General features: G+C 26.2%; 1 protein-coding gene across 5 annotated transcripts in view; it reads right to left on the bottom strand.

The window, feature by feature from the left end:
• Positions 1-441: 441 nt before the first annotated feature.
• The window catches only part of LOC100198758 (latrophilin Cirl), a 60,376-nt gene continuing 40,859 nt past the window's right edge, over positions 442-19,958 (bottom strand). For 2 of the 5 annotated variants that reach the window (XM_065813320.1, XM_065813321.1), the window contains exons 2-14: positions 14,093-16,006; positions 10,439-10,492; positions 10,221-10,285; positions 9,090-9,149; positions 7,131-7,239; positions 6,888-6,995; positions 6,638-6,695; positions 6,315-6,458; positions 5,094-5,205; positions 4,863-4,966; positions 4,597-4,702; positions 3,425-3,575; positions 442-1,404 (exon numbers count right to left, since the gene is read on the bottom strand). In XM_065813320.1, the coding sequence (XP_065669392.1) occupies positions 572-1,404; positions 3,425-3,575; positions 4,597-4,702; positions 4,863-4,966; positions 5,094-5,205; positions 6,315-6,458; positions 6,638-6,695; positions 6,888-6,995; positions 7,131-7,239; positions 9,090-9,149; positions 10,221-10,285; positions 10,439-10,492; positions 14,093-16,006 (3,818 nt within the window). In that variant the 3' untranslated portion in view covers positions 442-571. Of the gene's footprint in view, positions 1,405-3,424; positions 3,576-4,596; positions 4,703-4,862; positions 4,967-5,093; positions 5,206-6,314; positions 6,459-6,637; positions 6,696-6,887; positions 6,996-7,130; positions 7,240-9,089; positions 9,150-10,220; positions 10,286-10,438; positions 10,493-14,092; positions 16,007-17,274; positions 18,729-19,958 lie in introns of those variants that run through there. The other 3 variants (XM_065813322.1, XM_065813323.1, XM_065813324.1) reach the window with 3 other exon arrangements.

The following is a 19,958-nucleotide window of genomic DNA, read 5'->3' as shown; positions in this document are numbered from 1 at the left end:
GCGTAAATGCATGATACATTCGGTCAAATACGACTGCAGGTAGCAATTTGTCTATTTTAGTCACGTGCTTTTTATTTTTAAAAACACGAAAATGTATGATGCATTCGGTTGGCATGCGCAAACATGTTGTGAATTGATTGTAACAGAAAGTAATAATGATGCTTATTTGATTTTACATTTATGATTAAAATTGTATTTATTCATGAAAATTAAAAAAAAGTAGTGAAAATAAGTTTAGTATTTAATTTAATTTTTCTCAAAAAAATGGAAAAGAGATCATAAGTCCATAAACTACGCAACGCTAAACTTTTTTTTAAAAACTGAAGGAGATCTTAAGCTCTTTAACGCGGCAATTTTCCTAAACTTAATGAGCTTTTCTACTTTTAATTTAACTTAAGGCTCCGCAAGCGATTAAGGCTCCGCAAGGGATTGAGGCTCTGAAACTTTTGACTGTTTTTATTATGTTTCTTAGTAAAATTTTCAGTATAATTAAATATAATAAAAAATTCCAGCAAAAGCTTATGCTTAAAAAGTATTTATGTAAACGTAAATTAATTCTTCTTCATAAACCTTAGAATTGATATGCTTTCATAACTGAATAAAACGTTTTTTGTCTCATTGATTTATTATTTATTTCTAAAGGTTCATTTTGTAAAGAGCCAACTGTTTTGCAAGCACTCAATGACAAAATAGGATCGTTGCTATCGACAGAAACCCGGTCGTCATTTTGCGATAACTTTAATAGTTCAATAGAATAGTTTTTTGACTTTTTGTAAAGTGCTTCCGTGATACTCTCTGGTATATCAGTATCCTTACATTCTTGGTAGTAAGGTGTCGATTGAATTGATTTAAATTTTGTCAATTTAACTGATGTTGAATCGCTGACGGACAGCGCGTCTTTGAAACGCCATCGCTGATGAGGATGAATGTTAGAAGAAAACCCTACATCTGTTGTACCAGTAGATTTTGAGGAAAGATAATTAATTGATCTTTGTTTAACTTGTACATACTCTCTTTTAACTTCGTTGTTCAATAAACAGTAGCATATGAAGATGAACAGACCTTGAAATGAATTAATTGCAGTAAAAATGTACTGGAATATAATAGTTTGTTGGTTGATAGCTAATAAACCAAAAACCCATGTTAACCCAAATATTGGCATTAGTAATAAAGTTAGTCGCGCCATTTTCCTAAGTCTTTTAAACTCACCGGGCTCAACAGTCATTTTTAAAGATGCTTTTAACGTTGATGTTAGAATCACACAATTTATAATCATTATCAACAAAGAAGGTGCAGCAAAAAACCATATCATGTGGTTTTCTGTTGACAACCAACAAAAGTCTTGACGAACAAGCTGTTTGTGAAACTTGACACCAGCTAGTGCAACAATTAATGCTGGTAATACTGTAAAGATAAAAATTTTAAAGTTTGTAAATTTGTAAAGCTAAAATTTTTTATTTTATTTTAAATTCACATAAAACTGCTTTAAAAGAAAACGTTTACCAAAGTGATAAATTAATTAAAAACATGAATATTGCATAAAAACATTAATAAACTAATGAAAAAAACCAGTGCCAGATAAGGCTAGGGCACAGTTTAAAGGGCTGATTTGATATTTATAATTTTTTTTAATAAGTTATTTTAGGTGCCCCAAGAAGTCCTTGCACGGTCTTATCACAGAGCACTGCGGAAGAGCATTTGAAAGGAAGTTCACGCCTCCTTCCTAACCCATGTTGTTAAGCTTGCCCAGAGGTGGCGTTGAACCACGCATCTCTAGTTTCAGAGGCGCGCTAATCACTGCGCTACGGCTGCTAAAATGAATCTTGAAATTTCTGTTTATTAAGACAGGGCCGAATACTATAAATAAAATTTAATGGGGCACTCTCCTCTGCAAAAATATAATTAAAATGTGTTTGGAAAAAAACAACCTAATCTAGAGTCCAGACTGATTTAATCTAGAGTCCACAATGATTTAAAAATACCTAAAATAACTTTAATTCAAATATGTGAAAATTCTTGCAGTTTTAAATAAATAAATATTAAATTAATCTTATGCCCAAAATCTCTGTGCGTGCGATTGAAAAAAAAATCTGTGTGCGATTGAAAAAAAAATCTCTGTGTGTGCGATTGAAAAAAAAAACTATGTGTGCGATTAAAAAACTATTAAAATTTGTTAAACATAAATAAGAAATCAAAAATTGATAAATCAAATTTTTTTAAATTACAATTTGACCACTACATAAGTTATTTTACAAAAAGAAACTTTTGTGGAGCGGTATTATTCAGTTGCCTCAATAGGCTAAAAATTGAACTAAAAATAATCAAGTAACCATAGACTCTGTAAATTGCTTGCACAAATTCGTAACCAGTTATCATTTTTAACAACAAAACTGGAACAAAATTAATTTATAGATACTCCTTAATTAAATTTACAACTTGTGAGTGCCTTTTTATGCCATCCGATTGAACCATTGAATCCGATTGAACCATTATACCTAAATCATTATACCTAAATCACGTTCAAATTCTGTGTTACATAATGTATAATTCTAATTGCAATCAAAATCAGTCATTATAAATGTAGAATTTGGACTTTTTTTCTTCCCGATATGCATAACTTTGCATTTTTCATAATTAAATTTTGTGAGTCAGAAAGATGACCATACCATTATATTATTTATATCATTTTGAAGGCTTATTGAATCATTCAGATTTTTTATAATGTTATTATAAATACAGTTATTATAAAATAATAGAAAATGGTTATAAAAACTAAAACTAAAATATAGTGAGATTTAAAAACTAAAAAAAATAAAAATCCAGTGCAAAATAAAAACTAGTAAAAAAAAAAGCAATAACAAATAAAGCTGCCTAAATATATTCAATAAATAAATATTGTCTGTAACTAATAGATAAATAAACCAGATAATAAAAAATAAAACAAATAAAACTAAGTTCACTATTTGAACAAAAATACTTTAAGATTTTTTAAAAATTAAACAGAAAGATAATGTCAGTAACAGTTAATGTAAGATGTCAAACTGAAAGCAATATTTTTTGTTAGAATAACAAAAAAGAATGCTAGCAAAGTACAATAACAAAGTTATTTAGCAATAGGATGTATATCTTATAATAAGTAATTGGTAACAGACAAAATAGAAGTAGTCCAAAAGAAAATAAGATGTTAGGCAGTGCAAAAATAGAGTTTGCAAACAAATTGATATGTAAGTCCATTCTGTATGTAACCCAAAATCAAGCTTAATCAGAGGCTAGTATGAGATATAAAATAATAAATTCTTTTGTAAATAAATAATTTTATTCTTTAGAAGTAAAAAATTGATACCTGATAATAAAGAAACAAAATCAAAAATGTTTCTATTAAAAGGTACTTTTACTAAACACATAAAATAAAAAACTTCATTACCCCATCCAATTATCATGTAGACTGTCAACCTTCTAGCACTTTTAAATACTATAACTACCATAAGATAAACATGAATTCCTTCAACCAGCATCCAAAAAAATGTTGCTAAAAAACTGTACAATAAAGCAAGTGAAACAGCCAAACATATGCTCTAAAAATATAACATATATTTTAAAAATGAAACTAATTTTTTAACATTTTAAACAATGCCAACTTGGATATTTTACAGGTTAAGAAAAAACTATTGCATTTTAAAATACACAAAATCATTTTAACAATTTAATATGAGTAACTTTTTGGATGTTCATGAAATGATTTATGGGTGAAAAAATACTATTTTTTAATAAAAAATAATATACTCATGTTATGTGGAATACACTAGCTCCCATAAATGTGGAGGACACGAGCCCCAATTAAGTCTTTAAGAAGTAATAATTACATAATAAATAACTATTCAAGTAATTATTTAAAACTCTGAAAATTATTTAAATAACTTTTAATAATTCTCAACTTGATTTCTATTCATCTGCATTTTTATTTGTTTTCATTTTATAAATAGTATAATCATCTATATAATACTAAAACTGTCATCAATAAAATCACTTTCTTAATTTCACCTTCATTTACAAAAACTCTATTTAAATATTGGACAAACTACTCAATATTTTATTTAATCTTTTGTGCTATAGGACAATCTTACTGTTATACAGTAACCTTACTGTTATACAGTAAGATACAGAAAGATTACTATTATACAGTAAGATTACCGTATAACAGTAAGATTACTGTAAAATAGTAAGAATACTGTATAATAGTAGGATTTCTGTATAACAGTAATCTTTTCGTACCTTACTGCATAACATTAAGATTACTGTTATATATTAAGATAAAAAAAGATTACTGTATAATAGAAAGATTACTGTTATACAGTAATCTTTCTGTTATGCAGTAATCTTTCTGTTATATAGCGATCTTTCTGTTATGCAGTAATCTTTCTGTTATATAGCAATCTTTCTGTTATGCAGTAATTCTTTCTTTTTTTATATATAATATTTAGCAATCTTTCTGTAATTTTATTTTTAAAATATTTAAGAACTTAAACTTATTATATAATTAGATTTTTTTATTTACATAAAAAAATGTACATACCTTGTACTTAAAAATGTACATACCTTGTACTTAAAAACAGAATCTGCAGTTAAAAACAAACTGTTAGATAGTGTAATGGCAATAGCAAGATTAATGTGCACAATGTTTCGATCAATTATAGCTAATCGACTAAAGTAATTTAAATACACTTAAGTTTCATGTTTTCAATAAGTTTTAAGAAAATAAAGTATAAAATATAAGAAGAAAAAAAAAATTGAATGAATCAGGAATAATTATTTAATACAAAATAAAATTATTTTATAAAAAAATTTACATAAATATTTTTTACCCACACATCAAGTATATGAGTATAAGAGACAAACAACCAATAATGGAAGCTCCACAACCAATATAAGTAATCATACTCAAAATAAATTGATTTGTTTTTGAAACCTAAATCATCACATACTCAAAATAATTTGATTTGTTTTAGAAACCTAAATCATCACAAAATATTAGTAGCAATCCTAAATCAACTAAGAAGAAAAAAAAGAACAAAAAAAAAATTAAAAAAGAAAACCTCATGACTTTTGATTTGTAGCAAAATAGAAAATGATGTCATGTGATTACATTGACAACTAACAAGTGTACGGTTAATTTGAGATAATTCACAACCATTTGAACTCCAGTCACTTTAAAAAAAGGTTATTTTAAAATTAAAATAACAAGTTCATTTTAAAAATATAGCATACATTTACAAAATAAATATGTAAATAAATATATAGTTAAAAAAAAAACTACTGGGAGAAAAACTGGTACAGAGGGCACAGACGCCTTAAAATCAGAGACTAAAATCATACTTTTTGGTCAATCAAGAAATAATCAGAAAAAGTATTAAATGTTAAAATTTACAAAATAAAAAAACTCTGATTGGTGGAATTAATTTTAAACTTTTTTATATTCATTTAAACATTATGTGAACCTAGTGTATGTTTAAGTTAATTTTAGTTTGGTAAGATATGTGAACATTATGTAACCTTGTTTGGTAAGATATGCAAACATATTTACATAAGTTATGCAAAAATTGTTTGGTTAGTAAGATATTTGAACATATTTAATTAAGTTATGTAAAAATTGTTTGGTTGACAGGCCTTCTGACAAAACACATGCAGTTGCGTGCCTTTTCTGACCACACATATAATATTTTGTTCTGAAAACCTGACAATGGCTCTTTGCATGTTTTGTTAATTGACCTATTTTTAAAATGCTCTAAAAAAAACATACTAAACTAGAAAAAGTTAAAAAAAACAACAACCGTAAACTAAAAAAGAAAAAAGATTTTAATAAGAAATTAAAAAAATTTGAAAATAAAGGCATAAAAAAAACTTTTTTAATTTAGAAAAGGCCTGGTTGGTAAGATATGTAACAAATTTACATGAGTTATGCAAAAATTGTTTGGTTAGTACTCATATTGTTGGTACACATATTCACATATCTTATCAAATTATATAAACATTTATTGATAAGATATGTTAATTTTAATACATAAATTATAACATTTTTTTATATGAACTTGTGCACTGCAACAATTACTGTAAAATTATTTTCTAAAAGTTATTTATAATTTATTAGAGTTGACAAAATAGATTGTTAAACATTTAACATAAACTTATTTCATGTAAGTGGTCTAGTCTCAAGGTAACTTAATGAACAGTTAGGGAATGAGAATAGAAAAAAAAAATTTTGCTTACAAACCACTTCATACAGTTTTTTACTCTAAAAACATAAATATGAAATATACCTTTTGTTCCAATAAACACAGAGAAAGTCTGTCCATTTTTTCCCTTCAATCTGCAGTTTATAAAACAATGGTGTTTTAAAAGGTGTTCTAACAAGAGTGCTCGTGGATATTGAGATTACTTGCTCATTATACCAGATGTTTTCTCTTCAAAAAAATTGTAAATTTTTTGCAACTTATTCAAAAATTATAAAATACTCTAATACAATTTAATATAGCAAAAAAATGGAGTTTAATTTAGCAAAAAAAAACCCAGGAATTTAATGTAGCAAAAAAAAAAAGTATTTTAATGTAGCAAAAAATTATCTAAAAGATATTTGTTGTACCTTTTGGTAATCATGGATGGGAGTCGTTTGTATGTCATAGCTACAATTACTATTTTATCTAAAATGGAACTTTTGTAAGAGTTAATGTTTACTTATAAAATTAAAAATATTCTCTGAAAACTAATTACCATAAAGATTTCTGTAATAATATTTATGAAATGCTTTAAAAAAGATTTTTATAAATACTTATTTTCTATAAGTAAAATTATTAACATTGTGGAAAATAAAAAGTTTCATTAAATAAAAAAACCTGCTGATAAATTATGGAAAAGATCATAAGGCAATTGAAGAGTTTCATTTTTCCTCTTAAAGATGTATCCTGTGAATAGAGCAGGTTTCACTAAGCTTATCTCAAATGCTAAAATTAAATAATATTTTGGTACTTTTGAGGAAAAGTTTCTATCAAACACTACTCAAAATCTTCAGATACAACATTAAAAAAATTATAAACTATTATTTTAAACAAATAATTTGGCAAAAATAGTAAAACTACCTATTTCACTTGTTTCGTAAGTCAAATTGCTTCCTATAGGAATATTGGTTCCTATTGACATCAAAACATTTTCAATATATTCAATCAACTCATTTGATTCAGTAGTAATCTAAAATAATCAATTAACCCATTTATTGCCAATTAAAACCAAGTTCCTAGAGTCAAAAAAATAAAACCAAGTTTCTAGAGTAAAAATGCTCTCTTTTTGACTGTGTTTAATTAACTTGTTATAATATGGTAATCTTTTCATTTTGAACTCTTTTTTTTATGTTAATGTTTATTCTTTACAAAAATCTTTTCTTTTTTTTTTCATTTTGAATTTTTACTGTATTAATAAATCACAGAATAAATGGCATGCAAATTTAAACAAATAATTCCTCAGTAAAAATTAGCTTAGTTCATATCTACATGATAAACTAGTTTAGTTCACTTCTACATGATATATTAGATCAGTTCATATCTACATGATAAATTAGTTAAGTTCACTTCTACATGATATATTAGATCAGTTCATATCTACATGATAAATTAGTTAAGTTCACTTCTACATGATAAATTAGTTTAGTTCACTTCTACATGATATATTAGATCAGTTCATATCTACATGATAAATTAGTTAAGTTCACTTCTACATGATAAATTAGTTTAGTTCACTTCTACATGATATATTAGATCAGTTCATATCTACATGATAAATTAGTTAAGTTCACTTCTACATGATAAATTAGTTTAGTTCACTTCTACATGATAAATTGGCTTAGCTCACTTCTACAAAATAAATTAGCCTAGTTCACTTTACATGATAAACTAGCTTAGTTCACTTTTACATGATAAATTACAAAACAAGACCATCAGTCATCAAAACAAGTCATTAAACAATTCAAATTCAGTATTATTATAATTACTTTTTTTGCATGACCACTGACACTAGACATTTTTGGAATCTCTGCATTTCTAGAAGGAAAAATGCTTTTTTTATTCCTGAAGAGAGCTTTTTTTATTCCTGAATCAACCATTTTATTTAGTTCCTGACTGACTCACAATAAAACTTTATATAATACTGAACTGTTGATAAGTACAGTGGTGAATCTCACCAGGAAATATTTTTTTGCACTGCAGTGCAGATCACCAGGAGTGAAAGGGTTAAAACTAAGAAATTAAAAAAAAAAAATTAACGTTTTCTACATATTAAAAAAAATCATTGATTATAATTTGTAATAATTATTCAATTCCAGATTAAGATGATCAAATCCACAGCATTATGTATGGATAAAAGGTAATTGTATGTCAAAATAATTAAATGCAAATAAGGCTTTTACAATGAACCCCTTTAATTAATGTGTCCAATAAAACCGTCACCTTTAATCTAGTCTAATAAGAGTTAGTTCCCGGTAAATCTCAAACAGTTTCATTTAGTCCCTTAAAATTGTTTATTTGATTACTATTAAATTTTAATTTTTTTTGTCCGATTTTAGCAAATTACTTTGGTTAACTCGAATTTATTGTATAGCAAATTAAGAAATCAAAATAACATGATTAAAATTTTTTTAGAAGTCATTCCATATAATACATAATTAACAGTAGCCTAGTATTTTCGATACTTTTTTGATGTATTTAGATCTGAATAGAATAGATTGTTATCAGATGTAAAATAGTGTTATAATAAAACTGTTACAAAATAAATCACAATAAAATGATAGTAAAAAAGCAATTATTTTAAAGTTTTAATAAATTTTATATACTCAAAAAAAGTTATTTTTTGAGTGTACAGAATGAATACAATAAGTTTAAATAAAAAAATTTACCCCTGTATTCTTGAAAAACTTTGAGTTTAAATTAAAAAAATTGTTATTTGCCCTTGTATTATTGAAAAAAACAACTGAAGTTTAAATAAAAAAAATTATTTACCATTGTATTTTTAAAAAAAACTTGAGTTAAAATTAAAAAATTGTTATTTACCTCTGTATTATTAAAACTTCCAACATCTGTAAGTATTGTTGAAGCATTCTTAACAAATTCCTAAAATTGATCAGTATTATTGAATATTTATAAATTCATTTTTAATTGACATGAATATTATAATGAAAGCTAAAACTAAAAAAACTTAAAAAAGAATATTATTTTATAAATAATATTTCAAGAATTAATTTAACAAACATAAAGAATATATAAAGAATTTATGGAACACAGTATTAAAACTTTTAAGGTTTTTATTGGAGTTGTTAACACAATTACAATTACGTAAAGAATTCACAAATAAAATATTGTGCCAAATTTTTGTTTTTATTATGACGATCTTAACTTTATGTAATCATTTGAAAACAGCTCATCATGTTATCACTGATCTACTTGGCATCAAAAAAATAGTAATAGACACACAAAATATTAAAAGTTAAAGTAAATATATGCAATATAATAATATAATATATATGTAAATATTTATTTTACTACTATATTATAATACTATATATAATATTATATACTTTATTAACATATTTATTATATTATTACATAATATAATAAATATGTAAGTAAAGTAGACTAAATATATATAGAGAAAGCAAACCAAAAAAATAAATAAACAGTAATTTGTTACAGTTATCTACTTCAATCACTAAATTGTTATATATAAAATAACATATTGGGCAAAAAAATATAAAAGGGAAGTGACCCAGCTAACACAAATTGTTCAACAAACATTGTGAACGTTCAAGAAAGTTCAAAATGAATGAACGTTCATAGAATGAGCTAGAACATTTGCAACATTTGTTGAATGTACTTGAATATTTTGTGTTGTGGGGAAGCTTCTGAGCCATTGTGAAGTCAATTCTTCTATAAGAAGAAAAACACTCCTAAAAAACTTCCAGTATAATTGCGGGTTAGGGAATAATAAGGTTGTAAACCCTGAATAGTCTCCTAGTGGTAGCATCACACTAAAATAGTTGATCTACAAAACAGGTTACAAAAATTATTTTTAATTCAAAAAAAAAAAAAAAAGGAAAACAGACAACCATCCAAATCACACAAGGAAACATTAGCATTAAACTTAAAAAAACAACATCACAATTTGTTAATTAACTGTTAATTTACATGGATCCAATCTTGATCTTGTAGCTGCAAAATTGTGGCCTTTCTTTCTATGAAATCATTGATTTCTATAACATTAATTATAAATTAAATTAAAAATACTTTAAATAAAAATCGAATTTTATTAAATGATGAAAGCAAACATAAACAAAACATATTAACAAAAATACTTAAAAATACTTATGAATACATTTTATGAGTACTTAAAATAAAATACTTACTCTTTATGAATACATTTTTCCAGACAATTTTTTCTAACATGACTGAAGAGCTTGCTAAATATTGTAGTTAAAAAAAAAAAAAGTTCATATTGTAGCAAACTGAATCTTATTTGTTTTAATATTATTGTAATCATTTTTTACCTATAAAGTTCACTTTTATGCATAAAATATTAACATTATGTCAAATATTCCAGTGACATTTAACTTCAATAATATTAAAAACAATTACATTAAATCCAAATGTTAGACTGCAAAGGTATTAAACATTTAAGACATTTAAATAAAATTTATATTTAAAAATAACTTAAATTAGACATTAAAAAGCTTCAATGTAACAAAAAGAAAACTTAGATACAGTAAATACTCATTGCTTAATTTTTTTCTATTTAGGAATTTCGACTCTAATGCTTTTGAATAAGCATAGAGCAAAACTTACTCAGAAATCAGTTTATTTTAACATTATTATAAGTAATACTTCAAAACACTATGTATACAATACCCAGCTTTGGTAATTTCACCTTAAGTTGTTGAACTCCTGACACTATTAGATTAACAAGATAAGCTAATGTTGAAACCTTAGCTGACTATATGAAATGTAAGCCATCTATATTCTTTATTCAAGATTTTTCTTTCTGACAACTAAGAACAACAATGCTTGTCAACCTCAAACCTTGGATGATGCCTAAAGCAATAAAAAAGAACCTAACCTCTTGTTTTTCATTAATGATCAAGCAAGACTACCTAGAAAAATGAAAAATAATTTCTAAAATCACTAACCACTCTCACCAAATGACTCATTCAAAAATCAGCCATTTGCAAGAACTTCTGGATTATGTAAAATAATTAAATGAATTATCACCAAATTTATCCAGCATCGCGGCAAGCACATCTGGGTCTCAAACATAGAATCTAGTTTCCTTCCAAGCTGAAGTACAACAGATGATGTAATACAATTCAACTTATGGAGGACTAGGTTATACTAAAGATAATAACATATCAATATTTGTAATACTCTTTGATTTTGCAAATGCATTTGAATTTGTTGATCATGACAAGTTACTACTAAAGTTAATGAATATTCTACCTGGTTGGCTCACATCCTGGATCACAACTTGCTTATCTAAGTATTGCCAAATATTAAAAAGAAATCACTCCACTAATTAAAAATATATTAAAGACACATTATATCAGGGTAGTGTTCTAGACCTAAATTTGTTCATTGTCTTTATTTCCAACATACTCCCACACCTACCTCCCACCTGAAACTATGCTAGCTTACACCTATACCTCCATGTTGTACTGGTACTGAATGAACAGTGCTATCTTATTAAATTTAGCAAATCTAAATATAGTTAATGTTTTAAAAATTTTATAAACAAAACCAAGAGCTTCTGTCTTTAAAAATTAAAGTCCACAGAAGTTATTTGTAAACATTCCAATAAAGTTGTTTGCAATCATCAACATTTTTATAACAAAAAAGTTTATAGTCAGTTTTAAGATTTACCTAATACCTTCGCTAATAAATGAATTTCAAACAATGTTTAGTAATAAATGAATTTCAAACAATGTTTAGTAATAAATGAATTTCAAACAATGTTTAGTAATAAATGAATTTCAAACAATGTTTAGTAATAAATGAATTTCAAACAATGTTTAGTAATAAATGAATTTCAAACAATGTTTAGTAATAAATGAATTTCAAACAATGTTTAGTAATAAATGAATTTCAAACAATGTTTAGTAATAAATGAATTTCAAACAATGTTTAGTAATAAATGAATTTCAAACAATGTTTAGTAATAAATGAATTTCAAACAATGTTTAGTAATAAATGAATTTCAAACAATGTTTAGTAATAAATGAATTTCAAACAATGTTTAGTAATAAATGAATTTCAAACAATGTTTAGTAATAAATGAATTTCAAACAATGTTTAGTAATAAATGAATTTCAAACAATGTTTAGTAATAAATGAATTTCAAACAATGTTTAGTAATAAATGAATTTCAAACAATGTTTAGTAATAAATGAATTTCAAACAATGTTTAGTAATAAATGAATTTCAAACAATGTTTAGTAATAAATGAATTTCAAACAATGTTTAGTAATAAATGAATTTCAAACAATGTTTAGTAATAAATGAATTTCAAACAATGTTTAGTAATAAATGAATTTCAAACAATGTTTAGTAATAAATGAATTTCAAACAATGTTTAGTAATAAATGAATTTCAAACAATGTTTAGTAATAAATGAATTTCAAACAATGTTTAGTAATAAATGAATTTCAAACAATGTTTAGTAATTGTTTACTAATCTTTTAGATGCCAAAAAAACTTGGTTTAATTCTTTGTCAAAAAATCTGCACTAGTTACCAAAAAAACTAATTTGCAAACACTGTGATACAGAAGCACTCCAAGAAAAAGACATTAAAGTTTACAGCCTAACTGCATACTCACCTCTTTAGTTTTATTCAAAAAAAATCAAGTGAAAAATACGGAAAACCAATAAAATAAAAGCTGTTACATAAAGGTTATTTGGTTAAATAGCAGCAGTGAAAGTGAAACTGCTTTAACCAAATATTTGAAAAAAGATAAATTATGACTCAAACCATGTCAAAATATGAAAAAATCTTTCTCATACTCTCAAGTGAAAATTCAGTAACACAAATTAAAAAAAGAAAGCTAAATATTAAAAAAACTTTCTAAAATATCTAGTAAGACAAATCAACAAAGAGGTAATTGCAGAGGTTTTTAATTTTTAATAATGTGATAAATATTAACGGGAGGTCCTGGAAAGAGTTTGTTTCAATAAAAGTAGATGGTGTAACAAAGTAACAGCATACAGATGATATAAAGTAGTAATGAAAAAAAAAAAAACGAAAAAAAAACATGAATCTTAAAGCTGAATTTTCAAAATTTTGTAAGTTAAGAATACATATTTGTAGATGGGGCGGGGAGCCATACTTATTCATTTTATAACAAACAATATTTATATTCAATAGAATTAATAATTTTTTATAATTTCTTAGTTTTAACTATACATAACATATATATTAACTATATATAGATAGTAGAATCATAAAATTAGAACTAAAAATCTGTATTGGTAAAGTTGAAGTGTAAATTATATTCTAACAAAATTTTCTTTTTACTTGTCTTTTTTTGTCATTTTGCCTTCAGTATATTACTGCTTGAAATGTTATTTTATTCCGCCATGTTTTACAATGCATATATCAATGAGAGCATGCAGGGAGTGTACATACATCAACAGACTTAAAAGGGAAAACATGCAGAGACTGGCTTAAGTAAGGAGAACATGAAGGGAGTGCAGGAAAAAGTAAGAGTTAGGATTGGCGTTATGATAGCCTGCCCTAGCTTAAACCCTGAGTTTGAGCTTTATCTTTCAACTGTTATCATCATGTAACAATAAGAAATCAGTTTGTTATTAAATCTAATATCCCAATAGTAATAATATTATCAATAATAATAATAATTATGATAACAGTACATTATAACAAATTTACACTATAACAAACTACACTTATATAGTACACTATCACAAATTTATCTATTTACAATTACAAAATTGTTTTAGCATAAATTATAAATATTATAAAATTAAACATATTTATGACAAAATAAATAAAAATTACCTGTCAAATTAATAGTGGACTTTGTAGTACATAATTTATTCGTGTATGATTGATTTCTTCTAGTTGAAAAATCTTGAGAAAAGACATCTTTTTTTGTAGAAAAAGAAAGATTTACTGTTGAAGTAATAGGCAACAAAAAACTGTTTATGTTTTGAATCAAACTTTTATCCAGTGTACTAACATGTTTTATTGGGGAAATCTGAAGCAACTCAGGAACGCTTTGAATTATGGGTGTGGTTTCAGAGTTTAGTAAAACACTTGAATACATAATAAAACTTGTAAACAAAACTGTTTTTGAACTTTCGATATTTTTATCATCAGAAAATATTGTATGAGAAAAGGATGAGTTTAAGACATTTGAACTTACAAAACTACTTGAAAAAAATGAAAAACTGGTAAGCACAGGTGTTTTTTTATTATCAATATTTTTAGTACCAAAATATTCTGTGTACATCTGAGAGAAGATCACCTGTGGGCTATTTATAGTCATTAAAATTTTTGAATTAGTAAAAGAAGGTGTCTCGATATTTTTAGTATTTTGAATATAAGAATGTTTTGCAAATATTTGAGAGAAGCTTGGTGAATGAGAGAAGCCAGATTTATATATTTGATCGAGAGTTGATGTAAACATTTGAGAGTAAGTTGATGCATACATTTGGAAAGAAGATAAATCAATATGACTGTCAACCTCATGAACCATAGTGCTACTATAATTATTAGTAATTATTTCACTAGTATTAACAGTTTGTTTATACATGGTTTGAGTAACTAATTTGTTGTATCTTTGAAAATCAGTATTTAAAGAAAGCAAATCAGTCTGGTTTTTACTTTCCACATTTTTTGAGGTGCTTGGATATAAACTAGTTGCCAAAATATGTTTGAACTGAATTATTGTTGAGGGTTTAAAAATTGTTTGATACAAGTTTTTTATTGTTTCAAACAGATCTTGGTTATTTGTTTTATTAATTTGTGTTTTTTCATAAACACTGTTTAAAAATGATGAATCCAACATTGTGGTTAATAAAGGCCAATCTAACATTGTGCTAGCTGGTTGTAGGTAAGAAGAAAAATTAGAAAATAATGAATAATTTAGCAAAAAATTTTCAGTTGAATTGAATTCTAAAACTGAGTGTGTATTAATTGAATATGGAATTCTTTTTTCAAAAGAATTTTTGAGGATTGAGGTTGCTTCAAAATGTTTATTTTCTTTAAATGTAGATGTCAAAGTATCATAGTGTCTGAATAAAGATTCAGCTTTCAAATTAATAGTGCTTTTAGCTAATTCCAATTCTGAAAATTCTTGCTGTGGAACTGTTGTAGAAAAAACTTCCATTCTTTTTATTAAATCTGTACTAGTTTTAGGGCAAATACTGTCCATTAACTCTGTAATAAGAACTGGAATATCAGATGATTTTTTTGAGATCTGTCTTAAAAAGGGTTCTCTTGGTGATTTATAAAGTAGAGCAGTGTAGTAGATACCATCATACGTTGCACTTTCAGGAATTTTTATAAGCTTAGTTAAAATTATTCCGAAATTTTCTGATGAACTTACAGATAACAAGTTTTCGATATTTTCATAAATTTGAAGAGAGCAATTTAGATTGAACTTAGCGTCTGATTTACGATATTGCAACAAACTAATTCTGGATTGAAAATCTGTTTGTATATTATAAAAACCTTCTTCATATGCTGATGGTAATTCTGAACATTTATCATAATACACCTGAGCACTAAACAAAAATCTACCAATATTAAATTTTGGAAAAAGTAATTTAACAATTTCAATCTGAATATCAAAATCTTTGTTTGAAATCTCAGCAGTAGAATCAATGATGACTGAAACTCTTCGTTGAAGGTCACATTCTGAAACTCCTTGGAGGTCACATTTTGAGATTCCTGGTTGAAGGTCGCATACTGAACAAATAAAAAGTTTTAAAATACATATTCTTTTAAAAGAACTGATTTAAAAATAAATAAAATTGAAACAGAATTAATAATAAATAACTAAAAAAAATTAGAAAAAATGAACAATTTCATTTTTACAATAAATTAAAATCAAATTAAAACTTTTTAAAATAATATGGTTTGAATTACTCCCTCCCCAGTGAAAAATATTTATATAATTTTATCTAATAATAACAGTACAAAGTAGTATGGAACCTAGTTAGGCTTGAACAGCCAATTTATGTTAAAACTAAAATTAACTATGATTTGAAGTCATTACATGTCTTAGATTTAACAAATGCTTTAGGCTTATTCCAATTTCTAATTACTCACAAAAAAGGTATTAACTTCTAGCTTTAGGGCATATCACATATCCTACTTCTTTAAGGTAGAAAATTATACCTTTCAGGCTAAAAATTATACCTTTCAGGCTAAAAATTATACCAAAATTAGTCAGTGTAATTTGCTACCTTAGGTGTATAATGTTCTCACATAAAGAGTACAACTTTTAATGTTAAGGGGTAGAATATGTGATATACCCTAAAGGTAGGATATGCAATATACTCTTAAGGTTATTTCTATATTTTTTTAAACTCAATCTAATTAGAAAGAGTATTTCTTTAGATTTTTTTTATTAATTTACAATGGTTATTAAATTATAAGATGGATATTCCCTGGTCAAATTACATAATTGTTTTACTATTTTGAAAAACTAAGTTAAATAAGTAAATTTACCCACAGCTACTGTGTTTTGCCAGAATAATGCATAAGTTGGCAAAACACTTTCTCAGCTGTGCAACAACTTATTATATTACTAAAATTTTTAATATTTAAGAATTTTCTGGTGGAATAGTTCTCCATTCACCATTAAATACGATTTTAGTTTTTTCTTATAAATAGTTGTGTCTTTATTTTCACTGATAATATTTGGAAGTATAATAAAGTTTAGGAGCAAATTAGGTCATTACAGTTGCATCTTTTTTTTGAGAGTTGTTAGTTTATAGTATGGTAATGTTGTTTCATAGTTTTTTTTCTAAAAGCATTCTGTTCATGTTGATTTACATTGAATTGTTTTATTTATTTTTTGTCTTGTTCTATTATATTAAGTTGCCTTCTCCAATAACATTTTAAAGTTACATTATGTCTCAATTGGTTACATTGGTAACAAGGTTACATTCTCTAATTATTAATTAAATGTTAAGTAAATAAACTTAAAAATGCAGTAATTGTTTGTTTACCATTTCTGTGTTGCCAAATACTATCTTTTATTTTATTTTTATTGTAAAACAGCTTCGTCTCAATTGGTTACTTTGTCAGGAAAAAAAATTAATTCTCAAATGGGCATCAGTTATCAAAGGTAAATAGGCATCAGTTATCAAAGGTTCAATTTGAGAAAGACTTGGGAGTGATTATCAGCTCTGACTTTAAGTAGGACCGGCAAATCAACTCTATAATAGCAACGTCTAATCGCATATTGGGTCAGCTAAAAAACTCATTCAAATATATTAATATAACCACTTTTAAAATAGAGCATCTTACGTCAATGGTGAGGCCGCATCTAGAGTACGGTGCTTCAGTATTAAATCCAAATAGAATAAAAAACATCAAAGCAATTGAAGCAGTCCAAAGATTGGCAACTAAACTAGTCCGAGAAGTTAGATGTAAAACATACGAGGAAAGGATCCGCTGCCTTAGTCAGACAACACTTGAAGAAAGACGTATAAGAGGAGACCAAATACAGCAATTAAAAATTAAAAATGGACTAAATAAAATAAACTTTTATTCAAGTTTAAGCCAAGAAAAACATGATCACGGCACAAGACAACAAAACTATTTAACCAGAGAACAAAACAAGTGTGATATCCGGTACAACTTCTTCTCAAACAGGATAGTTAAACGATGGAATTAACTACCAGTAAACTGTCAAAACTCAAAAACAACAAACACTTTAAAAAAAGACAAACATTTAAAAAAAGAATTATGACAAATTTACAAAAAAAGAATATTTACAACTACCATAAATGATCAAACAAGTTTTTATAAACCCACAAGCAAAAGTGTATATAAAATTTCAACCTTTCTTATGATGCAAATTAAAATATGTCGTATATTAATTAACAAAAGCCAATTTTGTGTATATTAATATAAAAACGTAAAGAGACATTTATTTATTTACTATGATTTGCACATTCTAACACCTCGTGCAATATCTATCCTGCTTACTCTATGCTGTCTTTCTAACTTTCACTTTAAACTTACTTGATTCTTCTTAAATCCACTTACTCTTGGTCAGCGATGCTGGTGATGACGCTCTTTGGTGAGCTGAACTTGTCTTCGCTGGCCCGGGTATGTGGCCTCAATATGGCAATTAGCCTAAGGAGGATAAACCACAATACCCAATTTTGTGTATACTTGCACTTTCTGTGCGATACCTGTTTACATTGTCTGACTTGACTTCACTTTTTCTCTTTATATATATTGCTCTCTATATATCGTAGCGATATCTCTGTACATATATTATAGTACGTATGAAATAAAAATTACATGGATATAGATTCAAAGTTACGTATCATTAGGTCAAAATGTTACGTGTTGTTACATAACACTTTTCAAGTAGATTTACGTTACAATGTTACGTCTCGGTTACGTAAAAATAACGGACATTTTGCTTGTAACGTAACGAATCCCGTTTACGTTACAATACGTAACGTAACTTTAAAATGTTATAGGGGTATCCCACAAACGTGGGTTATTTAAAAAAAAATTTTTTTTTAACTTCAATAGTTTTGACAAACGTGTTATTGCGTTTTCAATAATCAAATACATAAATAATCAAATATATAAATAATATTGTTAATAAAACAATTTTGTTAAACACCGCAACTCACGAATTATGGTATTTAACAATGCGTTTGTCGAGAAATTTGTAACTAAAAATATATTTTCTAAAATTGCTAATTATCATCGTTTGTTTTATTGTACAATAGATTCGTCTTAATTAGTTACATATTTTATCTACTCTATATAGCTCTCACTCTCTCCATATAAATAAATTTAAACATGAATTAACAAAAAGCAATTATAGGTCAAAATGTTAGATGTTGTTACGTAAAATTTTGCTGTAGTGTTACGTTACAGTGTTACGTATTGTTACATAAAATCTTACGTCTCGGTTACGTAAAAATAACAGACATTTTGCTTGCAACGTAATGAATCTCGTTTGCGTTACAATACGTAACGTCACTTTAAAGTGTTATAGGAGCTTGTTCAGATGCATTTTTACAAGAGAGGTGTAGAATAGTTTAGATGTCTGTCAACTCCCTCTGAAACCACTTTAAAAAATAGCTTTTCAGAAATGAATGTATTACAATTCAAGAAATAGTTTGAGAATTATTGATCCCTCCTGTTAGAGGTTTTAGTTTGAGTAAAACCTGAAAAAAATGTTTCAATAAAAAACACTCATCCTAAACAAATTTTAACTGGAGGCGAGTACTGCCTTTGTAGAAGGTCTCCTATAAAAACACCCTATACAAACACTTTAGGGTTAAGTAAACAATTTCTATTAATCAGCCTTGCAGTCCTTCTTCATCAATAAGTTAGCGTAGAAGTAAATATTGTTGCATTGTTTCCTGTTTGATTTTACTCATGCAGCTCTTTCTGTTATCTCGTAATAAAGATACAGTTCTAAAATTTAATTTTATGGTTTTAAATTTGACTTGCAGTAAGATTTCCTAAAGTCAAAATATGATGAAAAAAATAATCACTTTGAAAACTTATCGGCAGCTAAGTTTGAATTATCTTTCTTTCGATAGCTAATAATTATAATAACATTTTTGATATTCTCATATCAATGAATTAACATTTGTATCTTTTCGGATTATCTTTCACTACTGACATCTCATAGAAACCATAAATCTAATTA

This window comes from Hydra vulgaris, chromosome 12 (assembly GCF_038396675.1).
Source record: "Hydra vulgaris chromosome 12, alternate assembly HydraT2T_AEP".
NCBI lineage: Eukaryota > Metazoa > Cnidaria > Hydrozoa > Anthoathecata > Hydridae > Hydra > Hydra vulgaris.
This window is presented reverse-complemented; position numbering and strand designations above follow the sequence as displayed.